The sequence below is a fragment of the Podarcis gaigeae genome (genome assembly GCF_964106915.1).
Source record: "Podarcis gaigeae genome assembly, chromosome: 1".
Lineage (NCBI taxonomy): Eukaryota > Metazoa > Chordata > Lepidosauria > Squamata > Lacertidae > Podarcis > Podarcis gaigeae.
Genome location: NC_139678.1, coordinates 75,179,822 through 75,203,579, shown reverse-complemented (window position 1 = coordinate 75,203,579; position 23,758 = coordinate 75,179,822). Strand labels below are relative to the sequence as shown.

General features: G+C 43.5%; 1 protein-coding gene across 2 annotated transcripts in view; it reads right to left on the bottom strand.

Annotated features, from left to right (window-relative positions):
• Positions 1 to 23,758, bottom strand: part of CTSD (cathepsin D) — a 59,889-nt gene that overhangs the window by 7,588 nt on the left and 28,543 nt on the right. The window contains exons 1-4 of one of the 2 annotated variants that reach the window (XM_083722670.1): positions 21,289 to 21,639; positions 17,475 to 17,631; positions 3,601 to 3,724; positions 846 to 964 (exon numbers count right to left, since the gene is read on the bottom strand). In XM_083722670.1, the coding sequence (XP_083578796.1) occupies positions 846 to 964; positions 3,601 to 3,724; positions 17,475 to 17,631; positions 21,289 to 21,350 (462 nt within the window). In that variant the 5' untranslated portion in view covers positions 21,351 to 21,639. Of the gene's footprint in view, positions 1 to 845; positions 965 to 3,600; positions 3,725 to 17,474; positions 17,632 to 21,288; positions 21,640 to 23,758 lie in introns of those variants that run through there. The other variant, XM_083722671.1, reaches the window with a different exon arrangement.

The window sequence follows — 23,758 nt, the reverse complement described above, 5'->3', positions numbered from 1 at the left end:
CACCCTAGTTGTCTTTGGGGGGAAGGGCAGGACAAAAACTTAGTATATGATTATTCTGATTTTTTCTGCTCTGTTAGCAAGCGCTCCTAAGAATAAAAAGGGACAAGACAACTTTGCCCTGTAAAAGTTGCTTCATCAGCCAGTGATTACATGGATATCATAGTTAAGTCTCCCTTGCTCCCCTTTCCTTATAACGAGACACAGTGGCTGAAGCTTTTTCAGAAACTAAGTTTCAGTGCTTGGTGCTAAATGCTGCTTAAAATAATTGTATCACCCTAGTCTAGCAACTTCCATCAACTTAACCTGGTCAAGTACAGGCTCCCTTAAGGCCACAGTAGCTGTAGTTTACTTGAGGAGGATTGCGAACAAACCATGGCAATTCTTTCCATACACAACTGGCCACTAAAGATGGCAGGCTCATAGAAAGGACTGGCAAAGAGAGCTTCTGGGGCCTTTCACGGGACACCACGAGAAAAGCTGTTTTAATGTGCAGCCACAGGACAATAAATTTGAAACTAACTTCTCCTACCTTGTCTTTTTTAAAATAATAATAATAATAATAATAATAATAATAATTACCACAATGCTGTCATTTACTTTTCTAAGCAGCAAAACAAACCCACAGTGCTCTACATCAAAGCTGATCACTGGCTAGGCAATCTATGTTTTGCGAAAAGCACATCCCATATGCCTCACAAACTTTTGGTACTATCCCCAGGAGTTCCTATCACACTACGATATTTTAGTACTCTCATATGGTGGTAGTGGTGGTAGGCTGTTATTGTTTTGCTAAAGACTCAAAGCTTTAACCACTTGGAGAAGTGGATTATTGGTGATGTACTAACCGTTACATGATCTTGGCTGAGAAATCCTGACAGGCTCCCAGTACCATAATGGATGGCAAAGTCTGTACCATTTTTCACATACGAGCTGGACTTGGAAGAATCGTATTTGTGATGCAGCACTGCAGGGGGGAAATAACACAACACACACACATAAATCCACACGCAGTCTACCAACTTGGAACACTTGACAAATATTTGAGGAGACACCAACCCCGTCTTCCAGATCAAACAGAAACTATAAGCCAATCCATAACCCCTTTCTCACAGCTTTTTAGTTAGTGTTAGGAACCAGTTTTGCAGCATTTAATTACTTGGAGGGAAAACAACAATTTGTTTTCATTACATTCAGTTTTCTTGATTCCTGTATGTAAATACACTCAAGAAACAAGGAAAAGGCAATTGTGCTTTGATGCAGACCTGACCTAAGAGATGCACTTGATGTACTAACCGTTAACAACTTGAATTGGAATACAAGAAGGGGAGGTGTGAGGAGGTCCGAGAAAGAAGTTATATGAAAATAAGTAATTGAAATTTCATATGTTTTTAATTGTTTTTTAAGTTTTATGTATTTTTGTTATTTTTTTTTGTCTATTTTTGTTATGTTTGTTATTGAAAATGCCAATAAATATTCATTAAAAAAAAAAGAGATGCACTTGATGTAGTATTTATTCTGGAAGAAAAAAAACCAGGACAGACATGGACAGTACCCACCCTGTAGTGTCACTTATCAGCCAACAACCCATAATATGGACAATTATAGGTTTCATTTCAAAACAACAAATTTCTAGGCCAGCCAAATTGTTCTGAAGAGCTAGAGTGAAATACTGAATAATAGCAAATAGCAAGGTTACTGCTAACCCTGATTATGTGCAAGCTTAGGGACTGATGGACTAGACTCATTTTATAAACGGAGGCCATGGTTATTTGATAATCACAGCTATATCGCCTCCTGAACATCTTAAGTGGAGAAGCAGTGAAGACATCTAGATGGCATATGAACCTAGTCTTCTTCTATAAATTGAACTTTTTATGCCATGCCCACAATGGTATCAGGGATGTTTAGGAAAGCAACTACAGTTAAATTGTAGTCCACCGGGGCTTCCAGAGAAAGGTGGCCTTTACCAAATCTTAGCCAGATCTGGCATGGTTGTAGCACAACTAACTCTGCCTGTTTCAAGTCCCATCTGCTGGGGAGAATACTTTTTCATTCCTCTTGAACTAAAGGGACTTCCAGAACAGGGTAGAACGACTGCCAACATGCATCTCTTTACCTGAAAGCATTAGCACAAAGTGCTTTCTAAAGCTCTTCGAACACATGGAGAATTAAGAGGAGAGATCCAATTTGGCTGCTAAATTGGATTTGGAAAGTATATTTTGGGATTCAAGTATACCTGGCAGGTTTATTTCTTGAGGATTCCCAAGATATGAAAAACCCAGGTACACGTGCTAAGCTCACACACTTTTCAAGAGGGCTGAAAGTAGTTTGAGGGGCTTCACTTCCTATGAGGCACGCTTCTTCTTTTTTTGTCCTATGCATTTCTAGTCAAACAGGCTTTACAGAATAAAAGCTTGCAAAACCAGCTGGGTGTGCATAACAAGAGTAGAACACCCTCTTTCAAACCACCTTTAATAAAGTCATTATCCGTTTTCCACCTAAAGCAAGGGTGGCTAACAAGCAGCCCTGCAACTACTGCTGGAATAAAACTCTTGCCAGCCCTCCCCAGCATGGCCAGTGGTCAGGGATGCTTTAAAACTCCCATCAGTTTCAGCCAGCGGAGTTGCTGCGCACAGGTATGTTCAGAAGATGTGGTCCCCGTGATCTCTACCAATGTGCACAAGGGTCTCATCACAAGCAGAAACAGCTGCATTTAATTCAATAGTCAGGGGAGACTCTTTAAATTAGTTAAGAGAAATCACTTTAGGCGCTCAGAGGTAAAAAAGGTGGAATGATCAGCCACCAACTCTGTTTAAGTCAGCCTTTCTCAACCTGTGGGTCCCCAGATGTTGTGGAACTACAACTCCCATCACCCCTAGCTAGAAAGGCCAGAGCTCAGGGATGATGGGAGTTGTAGTCCAACAACATCTGGGGACCACAGATTGAGAACCGCTGGTTTAAGTGCTCTGACAGATCCTCTGGGAAAGAGAGTGAAACACAGTTGACAGCATAAGTTGTAAATCAGTGCTGGCTCTCCAGATGCTGCTGGACTACAAGTCCCATTGTCCCTGACCACAGGGTCCACGTTGGCTGGGGCCAACGGGAGCTGGAGCCCAGGAGCAGGTTATCCACTCCTGTTCTAAATGGCAAAATGCTATTCAGAACTAAAGGTTATATTTAAATTTCAAATTGCTTCATATTCCTTGTGCAAGGTTATATGCCTCAATAATATAAGAACAGTGACAGATAGATCTGGCTGACCAGTTTCCAATGTGCTGAGGAGCATGCATCCCAGGAGAGAGAAGTACACTTCTTTGCCTCTCAAGCAATGGTCAGTTGAATCAAAGTATTCTTAAAAAGCAGCAAGGAGTGGGGAATCAAGTTGGAAGCAATATTAAAAAATAGTGGACAGGAAGTAAGTACCAGGCTTCTCAAAATGAAGCACAGGACACAATCAATGATATGGCAAATAAAATTCATTTTTAAAAGTTAGTCATTTTCATGCAAAGTAAGAGCTTGGCTTAGGCTTTATCACATAAATACACTATAGAGGATTAATGGATGGTGCTACTTAAGTCAGTCAACTGAAGAGATACTTACAGCAAGCAATGTCCATCAAGTGGCACTTGACAGAAGGCACCCAGAGGTTGGAAGAGCCAGTGTCGAAGACCACAGTAAACTTCTGTGGGGGTGTCCCAATGCCAATCTCTCCATAATACTGAGCCTGCAAAATGAAAGTTGAGATGAGAGGACAAAAGATAAGAAGCTGATCATTCCAGGCTAGCACCAGGTTTGCAAAGAAATAAAATAAGCACCACTTTCATGGTACTGGATTGCCAAATACAACGCTCATTACCCCACAGTACGGAGGATTACTACTAAGGGATCATTCTTACCACAGTGTTATTTATAGGATTGAGAGAAGGCAGTGGCTACCGCAAAAAGAAGCTGCCAAACTTACGTAACTACCCCACTCTCATATCAAACTGCATATAGAGAGAGGGAGCAAGAGTGCACCAGGGAGGAATAATGATCAGAGTGTCAGACCAGGAGTAAAGAGACCCAGGTACAAATTCCCACTAAGATAAGAAGCTTCCTTGGGTGTCTGTGAGCGAGTCATTCTCTCTCAGCCTGAACTACCTTACGGGTTTTCTTGTGAGGAAAAAAATGGGGCAGGAGGGATGGAGGCAATGAAGGTTGCGTTTAGACCCTTAGAGGAAAGGAAGAAGATGCAAAGTAAATAAATAAAAAGAAGGGGGAGTTGGCTGTATCAAGATGAGGAGACTCTAGATGCAAGTCTCATTTGCTTCCAAAAGATGTTGCAAGGGTCACCAGCTTGCATGTTTTTGCTGTATATTTTTTGAGTTTTCGTGGCTTTTTTGTTTCGTTTCGTTTCCGTGACTGTGTGGAACCCAGTTCAGCTACTGATTGATTGATTGTGTGACTGCAGTACATTGTTTATTGTTTTCATTTTATGGATCAATTGTCTCATTAGATAGTAAAATTCATGTTAAATTGCTGTTTTAGGGGTTGTTTTTAAAAGTCTGGAACAAATTAATCCATTTTGCATTCCTTTCTGTGGTAAAGCGCACCTTGGTTTTGGAACGCTTTGGTTTTGGAACAGACTTCCGCAAGTGATTAAGTTTGAGAACCAAAGTACCACTGTAGTTATTATAAACTACACTTTGCCTACACTTTGTCATTATGATTGATATCACATGTGGGCTTAGATGAGGAACCTGTGGCCCTCCAGAGGTTGTTGGATTACAACTTCCACCACCATACCCAACCACTGGCCATGCTGGATGGAAGAGTTAGAGTCCAGCAGAATAAAGAGAGCCACAGACTGCTCATCCTTGGCTTAAACATGGCAATGTTTAATTGCCAGTGTGTTCGGAGCACAGAGATGCATTATGTCTCTCGATTATTCCCAAGAGTAAGGCCTTAGCCACTCAGAGCCAAGAGATTTCACTCCAACCCTAAGAATGAATTGCTACCATTCACTTATGTGGAAGTACTAAGATGCTCTATTTGAACAAGGGCTAAGCCAGCTCTTTACTGCAAGTTCATTCCCAACATCCAAAAATCTAGCAAATGCTCATATGCAATGGCTCCATGATGGATACAACAGGATGTCATCATTCCTCTTCCCTGGTTCCCTTGGGAAAGTGTGCTTGAATTTAAAACAGAGTATTGTATCCCAAACATTCCCAAAACTTATATGCAAATCTCTCAGCAAAACTTCCAGTCATATATTGCAATAGAATGTCTAACTTCCTTTAGTGTGGGTGGGTGGGTGGATAAGAATGACAGAAGGTGTACCCAATTTCATCCTCAATGTTTGGGAGTTACCGCTTTACAAAGGTAGATTCAAATGTCCATGTTTTGGTGACAATATTTAAACTTCACTTGGCTCAGCCAGTAACTTCATATTGCTTACCAGCATATGTGCTTGCCTATTCAGAGTTCCTTGGGCACAAGTGCACAAAAACTGGTGGATGAGAGGAGCTTCCAAGGCAACAGCTAATGACACGGCCAACAGCTCCACCACTCAGCATGGGAGATGCTTTTCATTCCTCTGGTCAAACTACTTGGGTACAAAAATGTTACCTGCATTCTGTGCCTACAGCCTATGGAGATTAAAGGAAATTATACTGCCATCTCCTCCCTGACATCTCACATTAAAACCATTATTGTATTAGGGCAGGGTGTGTTTTCTAACCTAGTACCTATATAGCACGTCATATAAGCCAAAGATATTGGCTATTACTCTTAAAGCATAGCGGAGAATTAGAGGCTGTAAATCACCTTGTAATTAACCAGGACTGCTGCCTTGATATTCATTTTGTACTTAAGCAACTTTTGTTTACAAAGGCCAGTGTTTTATGCAACATTTATCTGTACGAATTCTCTCTCACACACACGGAGGAATAAAGTCCTGGGTCAGTATTTAGAAATCATTATATTCCATTCTTGTCCATGCTCCTAAAGCTAAAGTTGAGGTGCCACATGGTCTCTACACATTTTTTTTTTTTAAGTATGCAGAATCTTTGCTGCAATGCAATAATGCAATGCAATAAATCCTATGTATTGTTCACCTGCACTTCCTGGAATAGTTGCTATACTATGAAGGAACCACCATTCAGGCAGGAGCCTGGCAACCTTTGCACTCAAATCAGAAGGGTAGTTTAAGTACTTGAACCAGGAAGAGGCTCACATTCCAGATGGGAGGAATTAAGCCGTCTAGAAAGAGGGAGCGGAGTTCAACTAAGTTTTGGTCAGAGTAGACCTACTGAAATTAATGGAGCTAACTTGCCACATTTAATTAACTTCAATAGTTTTACTCTGAGTAAAACTGAATTGTATTCCATCCAGGCATGGGGAACCTGCAACCCTCGAGACATTGCTGGGCTCCAACTCCCATCAGCCCTAGCCAAGGATGATGCAATGTGTAAGTCCACCAGCATCTCGAGAAAGATTCCCCATCCTGCCTAAGGAGAATGTGAAGCTGCTCATGCTTAGAATGGTCACTTACCAGGACATGAACGTGATGGGAAGGAATTGCTACGTATCCATTTACTAGCATCATTTTGCAGATTCCTCCATTAGGACCTACACTGTTGTGAAACACACACACCTCTTTTGGGGGAGACACAGGAAGGACTCTGGAAGTGAGACACTGCCGCTGGAAGACAAGCAGTAGCTCCCTCCCTCCCTACCCTGAAACAATGAGTGGGAATGCTGCAAGCAGCAACTAGAGCAATGACACAATGGGTTTGTGCTAACAGCAGCCAGATGGGTCCTACTGTTTAACACAGTCCATCAAGTGGCAGGGCAGAACTAAAAATGAAATAGCACCTATCCTATGAGAGGGCACAGAACTTGCACACTACCCCTCCCCAAGGTTTCCCCAAACCCATTTTTTGCGATGTGTTAAAGGGAGAACACTTGTAACAAAGGTCCACACACACACACCGCCTTAGCTAAGCCTTTCTCCTCTAACACACTGAGTAAATGGAGGTTACTTGCTCCTCATCCCTCTCTAGGGCTGCAGCTACTATGGCAGGGAATATATTCCAGACTCCTCCAACTTTTAAACAAGAGGGAGGGAGGGAGGGAGACTCTCTTAGGCTTCCAAAGACATCCTAGCAAACCATGAAGTCAGCATTTGACTCAATTGCTCAATGAGACATAAACATGTTCCCTTTCTGCTCCAGCATAAGCACCAGTGAGTGCAAAAGTAGCGTACATGCTGAACCAACAAGGATTAAGTAGGTCTTTACGCCTTTTGCTTCCAGTACATGTACTGACCATAGAAAGGGGGTGAAAGGGAGGGGAGGAGAGGACTTTCCAGTTGCAAAGAGCTCTTCATCTACCACAATCAATATCCTGTAGCCTGCTGAAATTTGCACTTAATGGAAGAATGCTTTGGATGTTTCCTCCCTCCTCAGCTGTCACAGCCATAGTATGCAACGGACAACAAACCTCACCTCCCTGACTTTAAAAAAACATAAAAACTTATTGGAGCAGGATTCCTGCTAAACTGCTTAGGTACAGCTTGCTTTTCCCATCCGCTGGCAATTGCTGCACCTCAGCAGTGGGGAAAGCTGCGCCTCTTCCCATTTTTGCTGATCCAACAGCTATTACAGAAGTTCTGCCTGGAGAAAGAAGAAAGGGTGGCAACCCCACGCACATGGCATGTATTTTTTTGGCTCCAGAACAGGTTTGTGAACTTTGCCAAGTGTTTTCCTGGCATGAGTAGGACAGTGCACTTATTTTTTCATCTTGAGAACCACAAGCATTTTCATTTACATTTGAATGTGTTGAAAACTGCTGATGTGGAGCTACTGGTTGCTTATACCCCTCTTCAGGTATACCTGCCAGGAGATTGCTGCAATCCACAGCAATATCTGGACTGGGATGTTCAATCCTGGATGAGCAATAATTGACTGAAGGCTGGCAAAAACATAGTTTCTCTTCTCCTCCCTACCACTTTTGAAAGCAAACTATAAAAAGGGGACCACGAGCTGCATTGATCACAGTCTGTTAAGGCCGTTTCTAAGCTGTCTGCTGCAGACATAGGGCTGCCACTATATATAAAACGCACAGAGAAACACCATGCCTGCTATATATAATTCCCTAGCATTGGTGTCTCTACTGAGCATTTACCTGATGCCACCACCACATATGCACCTAGTCCATCTTGCCTCTGTTCTGCACTGCAACCCCTAATAGTTGCACCTGCGAGGCTTGTGTGTGTGGTCATCCATGCATTATACAACTAGAATTGTAGAGTTGGAAGGGACCATAAGACTCATCTAGCCCAACCTTCTCTTTTGTCCAGTGTCCACAACCCTGAGATTTAGAGTCTCATGCTCTACCGCCTGAGCTATCCCTTTGCCAGCAAGGGCAAGAGTTAAGACATTACATCAAGTGAAGGATTTCATATTTGGGTGGCTCACTTGAGTTAGGCAATTAAAGATAAGAAATTCACTTCACTTCTCCCTTCCTAATATAGACAGGCCATTGTGTAACAGCCACCATTGGGACTTCTTCTAAAGAAAGATGGAATAAAGCCAAGACAGGTATGAAGCTGTTACAACACCTAAACAGATTGGGTTGGTGGGGGGCAGCCTTACTCTAAATGATATTAATTGGAAAGCTGACTCAGAAGTGTCTTGTTCTTGCAAATTGCAAATGATGTGGTGTTTAGAGGAGTGGCAGCAACCTGGCTAGGAGGGCTAGGCCTTAGGCTAACAGGGAGTTCCTCTTGGAAATATACAGAAGAATGATCTCCACCTGCACTTCAAGCCAGAAAACTAACAGAGCGACTGTTTCCAACTTTAATTTTGACCACTTTAGAAAGTTGTCACAAGTACAACCTTGACCACCTTCGCAGCCTTAAGGAAGGAAGGGTGAACACCCTATCGGCTGTAAACAACAGTAGCACCCATGGACCTGTCATTTTTTGTATCCACGGAATGTGTCTAGTGGCGTTGGGTTCCTTCTGCTTTGGGTGCAAGAGGTGCTGGGTTTACATCCCAGGCAAAACCTTGCACCTTTACATTTTATAAAGGGAGAGCATCCAGGTTCAGGCTCCAACGTAGCCAAGTAGTAGGTCTGAAAACTCTGGAGAGCCTCTGCTAGCCAGTACAGACAATAGTGAGACAGATGGAAAATGGTTTGATGCAAGGGAAAGCAGCTTCCTTTACAGGATGCTCCATTGTGAGAAGCTTGACTAGGCATAGCTATAAAAGCACCGGGAATACATATTTTTGCCTGTGTGAATGAGTGCGGAGTGGTCTGGGTGTTTCAGAGAGCTTCCAGTCCACTTCGAGAAGATTGCCCAAGTTTGCTATTTGCCAACAGCAGCAGTAGTTTTTTAAAAACAACAACTGACAGTAACAAGCTTACAACAGCCATGAAGCAACTTTTCCTTCCACTTTTGCCATTTTCAGAAGGGAAGGTGATGCAAAATAGGAGGATATAACAAAGATTCAATGCGGTGAAAGAGGGACAAGACTGACCAGCTGATGTTGGAAACAACAGCATCAAGCTGAGGTTTGGAGGGTTTTTTGTAGAAGAAAGAAAGAAAGAAAGAAAGAAAGAAAGAAAGAAAGAAAGAAAGAAAGAAGAACTAGCTGAAGCCAACCACTTCTATATTGGACTTGTTGAATTCATCCAGATCTCTATCCACCAGACCTCCCCAACCTGCTGCCTTCCACATGTTTTAGACTACTTCAAATGTGTGAGGGCTGATGGGAGTTGTAGTTCAAAACATCTGGCAGGTCCCACATTGGATTAGTGTGCTGCCTTGTTCTGGTGTAGCAGCCAACTAGTCCAAAGCAGCCTCACTTTGTAATGGTGGATCAGCATAGCCACGGGTGTGCCCCACCCTAGAGGCTAAATGCAATCTAAATTAGGACTGGGCTGTAATTTTGAAGAAGTCTTTTACAGTACCCAAATGTGAAGTCAACACTGCTTCCCATATTAAGCTCAAATATCAACCTATGTAAACAATCCCCTTGCTTGCAACGTTCATTTAAAAAAAGGGGAAGGGAGGGAGAGAGAATCTTCCAGATATGTAATTCTAGCAGAGCAACACCCAAAACTGTATGCTCCAACAGGATCTGAAATGTGCCCAGAAGAATTAAAGCTTTCCCTAAGAACACAAGTGGGACCTGCAAGAAAATGTGGTGTAGAACAATTCCGTTCAGGATTCCAACCACCCCGTTCCCCCTCCCAACAGGCAGTCAGCATTCCATGCCCACTGAGCATGCTCAAGCTTCATCAAAGCATGGGATTCTCGTGATAAAAAGAGTTGTTCAGGTCTGCAGTTCCATTGGAAGGCTACTTAAGCGGGCAAATGAGTTAGCAAATCCAGTTGTATACATGGGGAAAACATTGTCGCATGGCAAAAGGATTTATAAGCAAGCTTCTGGATGCAAACTTCTGGACTATGTGTGTGTGTCACAAGAGAGCTCATCAGTAAGCTATTATTTGCACAATTATCATGTCAGGAGCTCTGTTACAGTTTATCTGTCTCATGACTAGACTTCAAAATAGATACACAGCCCTTTTGTAGATAAAGCTAACTGAAACTAGCTGGGTTTTTGTACCACAACCATGAACCCCCCCATAGTCTTATCTCCTCATGGAACAAGACAAATGGGGAGCATTGCAGGATGGTAGGAAGGGGGGGGAGCAAGTCTTAGATGTAGCACTATTCCAAAGCTAGCCCCAATCCAGCCTATGTGAAATACCCAGAACACATCAGAGGCAGGAGGGTGAAGCCTTGTTGTCACTTTTTGTTCATTTAAAGAAGTAAAAATAAATCATTGGTAGCGCAATCAAACTTTTACAGTGCTTAAGATCTCATTTGCCATTCTTCACAAAATAAGGCACAAAAAGAACCATTTAATATATTCTGCTTGTCCCAAAAGTGAAAGGTTTTTTCTGCATATACCTGAGAGCAATCTATTTTCTCCCATCACTTTTCTCCAAGCCACTAGTTTTGAAGCTTGCAGTTTAGACCCAGTGTTTGGGAGAATGCCTACCATCTACCCGTTAAATTCAGCAACACTTACTGTTGCGGGGATATAAATAGAATTGTTTGATGATTGGTTGCCAATTACAGCTGCTACAAATTTGAGTGCTTCTGGTAACAAACACTTTAAGAAAGGCATTTGTAATTTCCTGCAAAAAATATACATTTCTCATGCAGGGTAACAAACCAAAAAAGCCTAGCATTAAAAAAAAAACTTGGGACGTTCCTTGAAAGTTTCTAGATAATTATCATTTTCTGAATATACAGGGAGAAATTTAGCAGAGAAAGTCCCTGGTATATGTTCTTGGAAGGGTGACGTATAAAGGAAGTGAAGCAAGCAGAATATCTATTGATTGCCTTTCTCCAAGAGAAATAAGGACAATCAGGTTTGTGATGCCTGCTCTCCTCTCTGGTCCATCCCCCAATATCTTCAACTGCTCCAGTGACCTGCAGTCTGGAGGAAGTTACAGATCCTACTCTTGAGGCATAGAGGCACATAGTGATCCACTACCATTGCCCCAAACCCATGTGTTATTTCTACATGGCAGGCAATGGAAATGAGGAAAGGTATGACTGCTTGAGGGTCTCGAGTAATTTCACACCCCTGAAGAGCAGCCAGTTGCATTTCCATGCACAAAACTCGACATTAAAAGTATATTACTACCAGCTGCATGCTGATACAAGCTTTATGTAAACTGTTAATTATAGGATGGGGGGAAGAAAGGCATATATATGGTAATTTCTTTTAGTGCCCTGGGTTACGGAAGGTTTTAGTGTGGCCTTGTAGCAGCTGAGAGAGAATACTGACCCTGCTCTAGGTCGGTGTAGTAGTAGCCTGACAAAAGGAGTACACAGGGGCTGCCGCACACAAGACAGAGCATATGTTTACCATTTGCAACCTGGCAAGTATAAAATGGCAATGCAGTTCAGCACTATTTTCTTCTTTTTCTAATAACCGGTAAAAACATTCTAGGTGGCCTTCAACTCTCATTAGTTTGGAGGGCTGATCTACACATTCAGAGAAGCACATGATCCAGTGCTCTTAAGACTGCAAGTATTTCAGGACACAGGTATGGGCTCAAGTGTTTAAACAGCACCATGTGCCCCTTGAAGTCAAGTATGTCATGGGGAAAGATTCCAATCTACGTTTCTCTCTGGTCTGCTGCAAATACAGGCAAACTGATAGGTTCTATTTGTATTAACTCCAAATGTGGAAATTCAGTTTTTTTAAAAAAATGGCATGAGACAAAGCTTTCTTCAAAAAGGGGAAAAATGGTTTCGGAGCAGCCATGTATTGCACAACCTTCACCTTGCACATTTCAACATCAGAGGTAGAGCTTGATTAAACACTTCTGTCCCCATGCTTGTAGAACTCCCTTGGGGTTGGCAAACAAAGAGGACAAGTCACAGGAGAAAACTGGATGGCTGACAAGAGCCTGGGGCAGGGGGGGGGGGGGAGAGAAGCCAAGATACTTGCTTTCCCAAGAGACAAGGCACACACAATTCAGAGCATAGCAAGCCCAGGCTGCACCTCAAGCTGGAGAAGCAGCCCCCAAACTCTCAGGCTTCAGCTGCTATACTGGCCACTCACATAACTTCCCCATCTGTCACAACTCTCTCCAGACACAAGCATGTCCCTTTAGGATGTTCAGCCTGGATTTCTGCAAGTACTGTGGCAAAAAACCCTCCACAAGTCTAACTGCAGGTGTTTGGTACTTCTGAAGGAAAAACAAAAGCCACCCTGCCATATTCAGAATGCCTATCATGAACAGAACACTGATGCCCCACCCTACTATAGGCCTCAATGATTGGGTCAAGGAAATGGGGCCAATTGTGAATGCAAGAATTAAGAGAAAGGGAACAGCAAGCGTGGAGAGTGATGGGCAGAAGTTATGTAGTTAATTTCAATTCAGGAAAATGCATACGAGGACAGGGAAAGTGAAGAGACCATATGGAAAGATCTTTACGGTCTTGTGATTTTAATTTGACAATTTTAATAAGACAATTGGATCCTACTTCTTACGGGTTTTACTGTATATTGTATTGTGGTTTTAAATAAAGAGCCCACAATATAACTACCTTCCCATGTCAGCAGTGGCCCACTTTCAAAGACAAGGATAGGGAAGCTTTTCTGATAGGATGGGCAGAACTTCATCTCACCCAGCCCAGCAGGTCAGTCGACAGGCATGTGAGACAGCTCACCTGCCAATCACCTGCCATCAGGTGATGCTTCCCCCTAAGCCCTAATTCTCAGGACTTCAAAGCAAGCAAATCACAGGGCTTTCGAGCAGCCCTTTATAAACAGCCTCATACCAGGCAGCACTTCAAAGGAGGAACCAGGTTGTTCCTTCAGTCAAGCAAGGTGTGCTCCTACCCATCCATCAGCTGATGGGAAAATGGGAAGATGCCTTCAGAGAAAACTACACTCTTTCATCTTCTCACATAAAAAACCAAGAATAAGCCCCAAATACCTGCACCTCCCCACCTCAGAAGGAGGATGGGGAATCCCCAACATAGAAGCATATTACAATGCCAACCAAATACGCCATATAATCCCATATATACTAGAAGATGAGACAAAACAATGGGTACACCTAGAGAGGGACACAATTGAAAACACCTGCACCACAACATACCCACTCCTCCCAAACAAACTAAAGAAAATTCCCACAACACTTAACAGGTACACACAGACCATGCTCAAAGCATGGAAAACACAAATAGGCAAACTATCCCCAACCCCATCCCCACTAATCCCCCTGGCGTACCACCCATTATTCCACCATGCAGCACAAAACCTCCAGACAAAAACCTGGCGAACCAAAGGCTTATATCGCCTAATAGACTTTTATAAAAATAACAAACCCTTGTCAACACAAGAAATACAAGACAAACTAGAAGACACCCAAATGACCTGGGTAACACAACACCAACTACATGCCTTCTTAAACAACCCAACAGTAAAATCAGCAGCAACTAGGCCCCTGACAACCTTCGAAAACCTCCTCCTAACAACAAAGGGAAACGGTAAAGGGACGGTATCCGCAATATACAAAATACTACTCCAAAATCCCGCAAATCCCCTAGACACAATCAAAAAACAATGGGAGAATGACATAGGCTATGAGATTAACCCTACTCAATGGACCAGAATGTGGTCTAAACCCCCCTTTAAATCCATATCAACAAAAAGAAAAGAACTCACACTGAAACTCACCTACAGGTGGTACCTAACACCAAGGGAACTAGCGCTAATACACCCAGGAACCTCACCAAAATGCTGGAGAGGGTGCACCTCCTCAGGCACATACCTCCACATGTGGTGGGAGTGTCCCAAAATTCAACTATTCTGGACAACAGCCATACAAGAAATATGTAAAATAACTAAGCAAGTAATAGACATCACCCCAGAATTGGCCCTACTAAACATCTTCCAAGACAACAACCTCTCTCACCACCAAAGGAACACAAGTGAACAACACAAGCAACGCTGACACCAAACTCTACATACATTAAACATAATAGAAACACCACCACCCGACCCCACCCCCATCCATCCTCCCTCTCCCCACCCCCCCTTTCTTTTTTCTTTCTGTTTTCTTCTCCCCCTAATGCCTCAACAAATGAAACGGATTTGTAAAAACGTTACATGGAAGAAGAAGAAGAAAAAATACGAGGCACTACACTTCTGTAAAACAAGAAAATCCTTAATAAAAATATTTTTTAAAAAAAGCAACACGCAAACATCCCGGGCTTCTACTTCAAAGCTCTGTGGTTTAAGGAGAAATGCTGGGTGTGTTGGTATTGGAGGTACACTCCGTTCTGCCCAAAGACAACCAGAAGCTTTGAACTATGAAGTCAACATTCAGATGGGTTATTAGAATACAGATATAATTCTATGTCATCATATCATAAAAACTTTCTAAACCACCTTATCATAAAATTTTAACAGCACGTCTTGTGAAAATATAAAATGTCATTTTAATAAATTAACTTTTGAAAATACAGATAATCAGTAAGGTGACTGCATGATCAGAAATCAAATATTTCTGGTCATAAATTTAATGCCTGCTGGCATTAAAAAGTCTTCAAGAGATGCTTGAAAGTCAGAAGTGAGGATGCTTGCCGAAATGGTTTCGCAACAAGAGACCAGTGACACTAAGTGCTCAACTTCTAGTTGAGGCCAGTCAGGCTTTTTTAACATGGTGTTAAAACTGGACTAGATGGTCTACAAGACTCCTTCCTCCAACTTTAAGATTCTACCTGATGATCATTCAGTAGAGCCATCCATGCCAAGCACCATTTGGGCTTATTCTCACATTTGCCAAAATGACCCAGCAGTTCACCACCTGTACAGTGGTACCTCGTGTTATGGATGGGATCCATTCCGGAGGCCCATCCATAACGTGAAATGCCCGTAACTTGAAGTACTGCATCTGCGCAGGCGTGATTTAGCGCTTCTATGCACCAGTACCAGTTCCGGTACTTCCAGGTTGCTGCGGGATGTAACACGAGAAGATGCAACAGGAAGCAGACACAACACGAGGTATGACTGTAGTTCTAAGAACTACTCAAAATATTTACATGTAAATTCCAATAAAAGATTGAGCGTCACATTTTTATATGGAATCTTTTCTGATACTTCTCTATTGATGCAACGTGGCATCATAGCACATCACCTAGACCAACCTAATCATGAAAATCTGCTGAGAAGTGCAAGTTGGCCTTACACACTTCCCTGCTCCAAAAAAGCACTATTATCTCACCAATTCAGATTCTGAATGTATTCTGTTTACTTATCCCTTGGCTTGCAAGCCAGTATTATATTATGCCATCATTAAATCAGCAGGGAAGAGGAGAGATGGCTGTTACAGCACTTTACCAAAAAAAAAAAAAGTTCAGAGAGGGAAACAGTCTGCAGAGACTGTAGCAAATTTCATTTCAAGCTACAGTGGCCTCTTTTCAGAGTTCAATGGTGGCACTTTCTCTGCGATTTATAAAATGGCAAGAAGAATTCAGCGACACGTTATGACATCCTAGCACTGATGGGTGGTCTGCATCAAAATCCTATTAGGGAAGAAGACTGGACCAACAGCTACTGTGAATCTTTGTTAACTGGATTAAGTTTCAGCCTGTTCAGGTATGAGTCATCCTTTTAAAGTGTTCAGAAAGTGACGTGGGGAGCAGAAGGGTTTTCCAAGAGGAATGCAAGTGGAGCCAGTGGGAATGCCAGAAAACTAAGTTCTACTCAGAAGCTTCTAGTTCTAGCCTTATACTTGGTCCTATAGCCTATGGTTATCACACTGTTAAGTCTACGCTCGGACTTCCCCTGCATGTGAAGACAGGCTGTGGTGGATTCAGCAGGCAAGACCAAGAGTGGATCCAATGGTCAAGAAGGTGCTTCTGCATGTGCTGTAGATGGGAGTGAGGGGCAGGTGGGGCTCATAAACTTGGGAAGGTAGCCCATCTAGAAGAGGATCCTAAGCCTCCGCTGCCTTGTGGGATATCTTCGGGAGAAGAAAAGGCCAAGGAGTAAACACCACACAAATCTGGAGTGGAGACCCCAAGACGGCTGGATGGGGCATTAAACACCTCCTACAGTGAAGCTGGTGCCAGACGTATTGCTTTCCTTTGCGAGGTCAAGACGGGGGGGGGGGGGTCCTTACCTTCAGGTTTTTCCATACACACTTCCTAGGCTTGGGCCCTGGGGGATGTCACTTTGGTGATGCTAATGCAGCAGTTTGACATCACCCCTGGAGGCGCTCTACACTGTCTCTTGAGACAAATGGATGCCAAGAACAGCAAGTCTTCGCTTGCTCATTGCGAGCGTTCTTTCTTCAGTGTCAAGATCATCCGAGTCACAATGGCTATGATCGACACGTCAAGCCCTCAGGAGCATCCTCCATATCTTATCCAGTCTTAAGCTTCCTTGATTTCCTCATACCCCTCCTACACATTCCCATTTGCTTCAACAATTACCGGGTTAAAGATCTGCACAAGGCAAACAGTCATTATCAGCCTGCCCTATCTCCCACAAACACACGGCTTCTCTAGAAAAGGAGGCCATGCCCCAAGGAGTGCAGCGCTTCAGTGGGAGGAGAATTCACATGGTGCTGATACACTGAAATGCTTCTGGGATGACAGCACAAGTTCCCTGCATGCCAAGCCTGCCCAATGAAGAGGAGGATGTGCAGTTGTGACCCTGAAACATTGAGTGCTGGGTGTTTACAGATACCACTATGGATAATTTTCAAGGTCTGTTTTAAATGTGACCTTCTCCCTAATGGTTTTATTCACTGAGACAGGCAAGGACAATAGCAGGGTTCCAGGATATTGCTCTACCACACAGATCCCAGTCACCAAGAAGGAAGAAACAGTCAAAGCATTCGGAGGAGTGACAATCAACTACTACAACTACTATACTTACATCCATGTAGTTCTTCAAAGCTTCTGGGGTTGGTGCGCCCACATCAGCGCCCCCGAATTTGTATTTCAGCATTTCCCCCAACTCATTCAGGTCTTGGACATTGGTCCCATATTCTGTGTAGATGCTGCGCATGGAGGGGAACTTCTTCAATGGAATTCTGTCAAGCAGAAACAATTTGGGGACCATTATCAACATTATCTAGTTTCAATTACAGTGGTACCTCTGGTTAAGTACTTAATTCGTTCCGGAGGTCTGTTCTTAACTTGAAGCACCACTTTAGCTAATGGGGCCTCCTGCTGCCGCCGGAGCATGATTTCTGTTCTCATCCTGAAGCAAAGTTCTTAACCTGAAGCACTATTTCTGGGTTAGCGGAGTCTGTAACCTGAAGCGTATGTAACCTGAAGCATATGTAACCTGAGGTATCACTGTACACAGCCAAAGATTATCTCAGAAAAGTTCAAAAGAAATACATCTCTCTTTGCAGCAAATACAGCAACTTTCTCTTTTGTCTTCATATCAAAAGAACAAGCAGCCAGGTTCTCCATTGGGGTTTGCTTACTGACATGGCTCCTGTGAAGTTAATGGATCCTTGCTAGTCTACCCCTACAGGGAATTTGGCAGCATTTATGGGAACCTCCCTTCTGGATCCAGTTTTGAAACTTGATTTCATTTTTTTTATATGTTAGATTATGCTGGGAGACTATCCTCAGGGAAATTTGCCAACTAGCTTTTGATTATAATACTCTTAAATGGCACCTTTCATCTCCAGATACCAAGCAGCTTTTAAAGCTGACAAACGAAAGTACCAAAAGATAGCAGATTAACAACTGAACACATCCTGTGCCTGAACACTTTTATCACCCAAAGAGCCATATATGTGCCCCAGCAGAGTATAGAAACAACTATACTTCCTCTTAAAAAAACTTATTCCATGTCATGCATCCATAACCTGGTGCTCTTGGTAATAACAAATGCATTAACAACAACCTGCCTAACACTTCACAACTTTTAGCTTGTTTGCCTTTGTGTAACAAGATGCAGCCCCCTGGCAAGCTCATGACTGAGGAGGATAAAAGCACCAGCTCCAAGGCATCACAATGCTTCTTGTCTGACAGTTTGCTTGAGCAGCCTGGGTAAAGGCTTTGGAACAGCAGCATCACCCCAAAGCCACAGGATGCTGAACAGACATCAGAGCAAAAGTTTCTTTTCGGCTAGGAGTCACTCACACTTTAATAAAGAAGCAGACATGCACAATTCCAGCAACGCAGTTCATCCCAAACTGGTATTTGCAGAAAATCTAGGTTAGGTGTTTTCCAGTATATCCTAGGGCTTTGAGTTCAATGGGATATAATTGCAGTCAAGTGTGTATGGTATACGCAGTGTTAGATACTACCAAGAGTCAATGGAACTATCTGCAAGTTTATGATCCCTTCAGATGACAGTAACCATAGAAGCAGAGCTACACAATTTTTGGCTGGCCTGAGTGGCCAACTCTTCTTCTTCTTTTGCCACCATCTTCGAGCATGTATAGAGAGGGAGGGAGGGAGTCAGCAGCCAGCTTCTCACCATGCCAGGGAAGAAGTAGCAAGATCTCCATATGCACACACAGAGGAAAGGGGTGGAGTGGAGTTATCTTTCCCACTCTGGAACTTATAATGGGCATTTGAAACGGGTTAAAAAAAAAAGTTTTGATCAACTGCATGAAATACACTTGACCTGAGTATTGACTTGATTAGGACAAAGATACGCTAATCAGCAACAGATTTGATACATTGCTAATGCCAAATTAGTTTTATTTCACTGGTTCATAGCTAACAATCACTTATATACAAAAGAAACTAACAAATTATAACTTCTTGCAAAAACATAATTATTGGTTTCGTGGAATATTTGAAACAATGGTCTACTAACAATAACTGACCAGCAGGTTGGCCAACCCAGCATAAAGCAAGAGACTGCTCCCACGGCAGATTCTCTGCAATGCATGGAAAACAGAGGCAGAGAAGGTAAGCATGTCTCATTCTGCTGGGTATTCAGAGACAGGCGGACAAGAGTTACTTGTCACCACTGCTGAAACACTTTTGTGGATCTCAGGAGATGAAGTGACCCATTTCAATTATGGCTGGTTCTCGGAATGCCCCCTTTCTATGGGTACGGCCCTTTCTGAAATAATTCAGTCTTCTCTGCAACTGGTTATGGCTCATGTTTTTAGCTGTTTCAACATGATTGGAACATTTAGTACTAACAGAAAGCAAAGACTGGGAAAGCTATAACTTTGGTCAAGCTAGTCCCAAGTTTTAAAGCACTGCCAACCACGTAGGAGGCACTTTCTACATGTCAGAACACCAGCCATCAAACTCGTTTGTTTACTATGAACATGTGATGGCGTTAGTCTTTATCCGAGTACCATCTCTTCAAACAGGCGTTGTCTCATGTGTGTGTGAAAGCAGGGGTGGGGTGGGTGTGAGAAACCAAGTGAGCACAGTTTTACAATGCCTGTGCCTATAAAAATCTACTCTTGGAGCTCTGTTTCTTATGTGATCCATCAGTGGGGCACTGTCTCAATGTTCAAGGCTCCTTACCTCAAGCACTTGGTGCTTGCAGCTTTTTTGAAAGTATGTATAAACTAAACAGCGCTTTCACATTCACTAGATTAAGGCTGGGTTATTTGGGTTTTTTTGGTAACATCTATTGTTCTTAACCAAATCTATTGCTTTATTCTTTTTGTAAACCACTCTGAGGTTGCTGTTTTTATAGTCGAGCAGTATATAAACTATGAAATAAATAAGTATCTGAGAAAGGAGAAGATTCCCAGGCCTCTCAGTACTACTTCTCATGCTCAAGTTGCAACCCTGGTACACTAACATGGAAGTAACTGGGTCTCTCTCAGTAAACCTGAATAGAATCATCTTGTCAAAGACAACTTGCCTACAGAGCATAATACCTGCTGAGGGTATTACTTCTTCCAATAACTAACTTCCTGCTACACATCAACTAAATCTTGGTTTGCACAGCAGCTTGATCTCTAAAATCCTCCCTCTACCTATCCTCAAATCTTGATGGTCCCCCTCCATTACATTTCATAGAATCAGAGTTGGAATAGACCACAAGAGCCATCGAGTCCTACCCCCTGCCAAGCATTTTAGATGGAGTTGGCACAATGAGAGCCAGGAGTATCACAAAATTGGGTACCAATGGGGTGGCAGAAATTATACCCTGACAGCAGCAGCCTGTATTCTTTGCTACAGCAGCCTACAACCCTAACCCCTTACAAGGAAGTGAATTTGGTGATATTTTCTTAAAAGATAAAACATGCTTGGAGGGGAGAGGCCTACCAGCATATTTGGGCAGATGTACACACGAATCCAGGCTCCCTGGAGCACACTTTAACCCTCCTTTGGGGCTGCCCCAACCTTCCTTTTAAATGAACCCTCAACACTCCCCCCATTCAAGGGCAGGATCTTGCTCGCTCGTCTGAGAGCCCGTGCAACCGGGCAGATGACAGCAGAGCCGCCCAGCCCCTCCAGATCCCGCCAGGCTGCAAATCGAGGGTAGCACGCCACGAGCTGAACTTGACGGAGCCCTCGAGATGTCCGCTCTTTCCGGACACGCCCTCCCGGGTGAGAAGCTAAGCCGTTGATCAGCAAACACGGGGCTCCATTTTACTCCAAACACAACAACCCTGCAGTTCCCTCCAGGTTGCAAAGAAAGCTTTCCTTATCTCCCCCCGCCGCCCCCTCTTCTTTCCAGTCTCCTCCGCCAGCCAAGGAACCCCGAGCGCTTGGCGACTGTACGAGAGGAAGGCGACCCTCACCTGATGAGCGCCGAGCAAGCGACCACCAGGGACGCGAGCAAGATTAAAGAGCGGAGCCCCATGACGGCGGCGGCGGCTGGGCTGGATCGTAGCAACTCTCAGGTACCGACTGGGAGCAGATGCGCTTCTCGTGCTGCTCCAAGTCCGGTCTGTTTTGCACACCCGCAGCCCTCTCGGTATTAAGGGGAATGACTGAGCAATACAACCCCGTGACTGCTTGGTCAGCTGACCGCCCAAAATGTGCGTCTCTCGGAGTCACGTGATCCCCGGAGGAGGAGGGGGAAATTCTTTAACCCGGTAAGTGCCGTCAGGTACCAGGAGAAATGCTCCGGTCTCATTACAGCAAAAGCTGAGCCAAAAAAAGCACATGCCTGTTTACGCACATGCGTTTTCGCGAGAGTTGGTTGGCTGCAGAGGAGGAAGTCTGCGTTAAGCGCTGGTGCTGCTGACCCGGACACCCCCAAAAGTCACACGGCTTTGCTTAACGTTAGCAAATGTTGGGTTCCTGTTTTTGTCACGCACCTGATTCACAACTTAGCATTTTGTTCTAAAGTAAACGATGATCCGCACTTTTGGTTGCTTTTTTGTTTTTGTTTTTTCACCCTTGTTGGACATCCGTACTGCTGCATTTCAGGGAAGAGAAAGAACTTGTTCATTTTTTAAAAAAAGAAAAGCTAAATCACCCTTTGTCCTGATTCCAAAGTGGTGGTAGAATAAGAACAACCATATCCTTCAAGCAGAAACGGAGAGGCACAAATTAATAAAACTAAAAAGCAGACAGAGGCCATAAAGCCAGCACTTAAGGAAAAGACTTGACCTGGCACAGAAAAGATTGTGGTGCCAGTTCCAGTCTGACTTCCTTCAGGAAGCCCCCTTCTTTGCACATACATAACACACTTCAGAAACTCAAGTGACACCGGAAATGCTTTCAGGAATATGCTCTGCTTGTGTCAGCTTTGCAGCTTTGCAGTGTTGTTCTACTGTACTTCTAAACCTACCCTGAGATCATATTGATCAGGGCATGCTAGAAATTCATATATAAAATTAACTAATGAACAGTATTGTGAGCAGAGCCACATTTGAAGATTTTAATGTACAGGCAGGCTGTTGTGGCAGGAGGCACTCCTTATTGTAAATCCTTGATTTTTGTCGGTGGATTTTTGTCATCGTCTTGTTGGGTTGTGTATGTGATAAAGGGGAGCCATACTGGGGTGAAGGCGTCCTCTTCTATTTGTCCCCATGTCAGTTTCAGTGTATTGGTTAGCTATGGAGGATAGTATTTGGACACATGAAGAGCCGGCTGGATCAAGCCAATGGACTGTCTAGTCCAGCTTCCTGTTCTCACAGTGGCTAGCCTGTGGGAAACCCACAAGTAGGATTCGCAGACAAGAGCACTCTCTCCTCCTGTGGTTTCCAGCAAGTCAGGCAGAGCAGAGCCATCATTTCTAGTAGCCATTGGCAGCCCTTATGTATCTGAAATGTTAAAAAGCCATTGTCAGAGATGTGTGTGGTCAGGCATCTTTCTAACAGTGGGCACATCATTGAGAGATGCCCTCTAGACCTGCTCCCTCTCATCCACAGCAGTGTCACCTGCTTGTTTACTTGTCCTCTCCCTCTGGCTCAGAAGCCACGAGCAAGTAAACCATGCCAGAGGTGAGTCAGTCTCTCTGCCAGCCAAAGTGAGCAAGAGCCTGGAGAAGGGCCAGCCTCAGTGTAGCTACAATGGTGATAAGCAGACAGCTCCAAGTTTGAGGGATCCCTGGCCCTAAAGTGACTTCTAATGGGCCACTTCCACATTGGTGTGCTCCCTTAGGATTATCTGATGTATATAAAATTATGCATGGTGTGGAGAAAGTAAGACAGAATTTTTCTCCCTCATAATACTTGAACCTGGGACCATCCAAGGAAGGTGAATGCTAGAAGATTTGGCACAGACAAAAGAAGGCCTCAGTGTTTCAGGTTGAACTGCAATCCAGATCAGCCTGCAAATATTTTCACCAGTGTATGAAATCATTGCTGTGGTAGAATCTGGCCGTTAAGCAGATGAGCCAATGTTAACTCATCTATATCTGAGTGGCTCCTGAAAGTGATTCACCAGCGTGAGGTTATGAGATAAGGCTGGAAGAAGGGGAAACTGTATATAATAGTGAAAATAGCGTACACAAATTCATTATAATAGGGGAAATGGTTTGCCAAAATGTGTTTTATTAGCAGAAATGAGCACTTAAATGTCGATAAAACTTTTGTGATGACTATATTGTTATGAGTTTGTGGGTGCCAGACCTTTTAAACCCCTGAACCCAGCCAGTGTCAAAATATAAGCCAGGCTAACTTCCTGATTCCATGGATCCAGCAAGTCAGGCTACCTTCCTGATCAGATAATTGCCTGGGGAGATGAACCATTAAGAGAAGGAAGGAAAGGGGCTAGCTTGTGGTTGGTTAGAAGGACAAAAGCCAGAGTTTAGAGTTG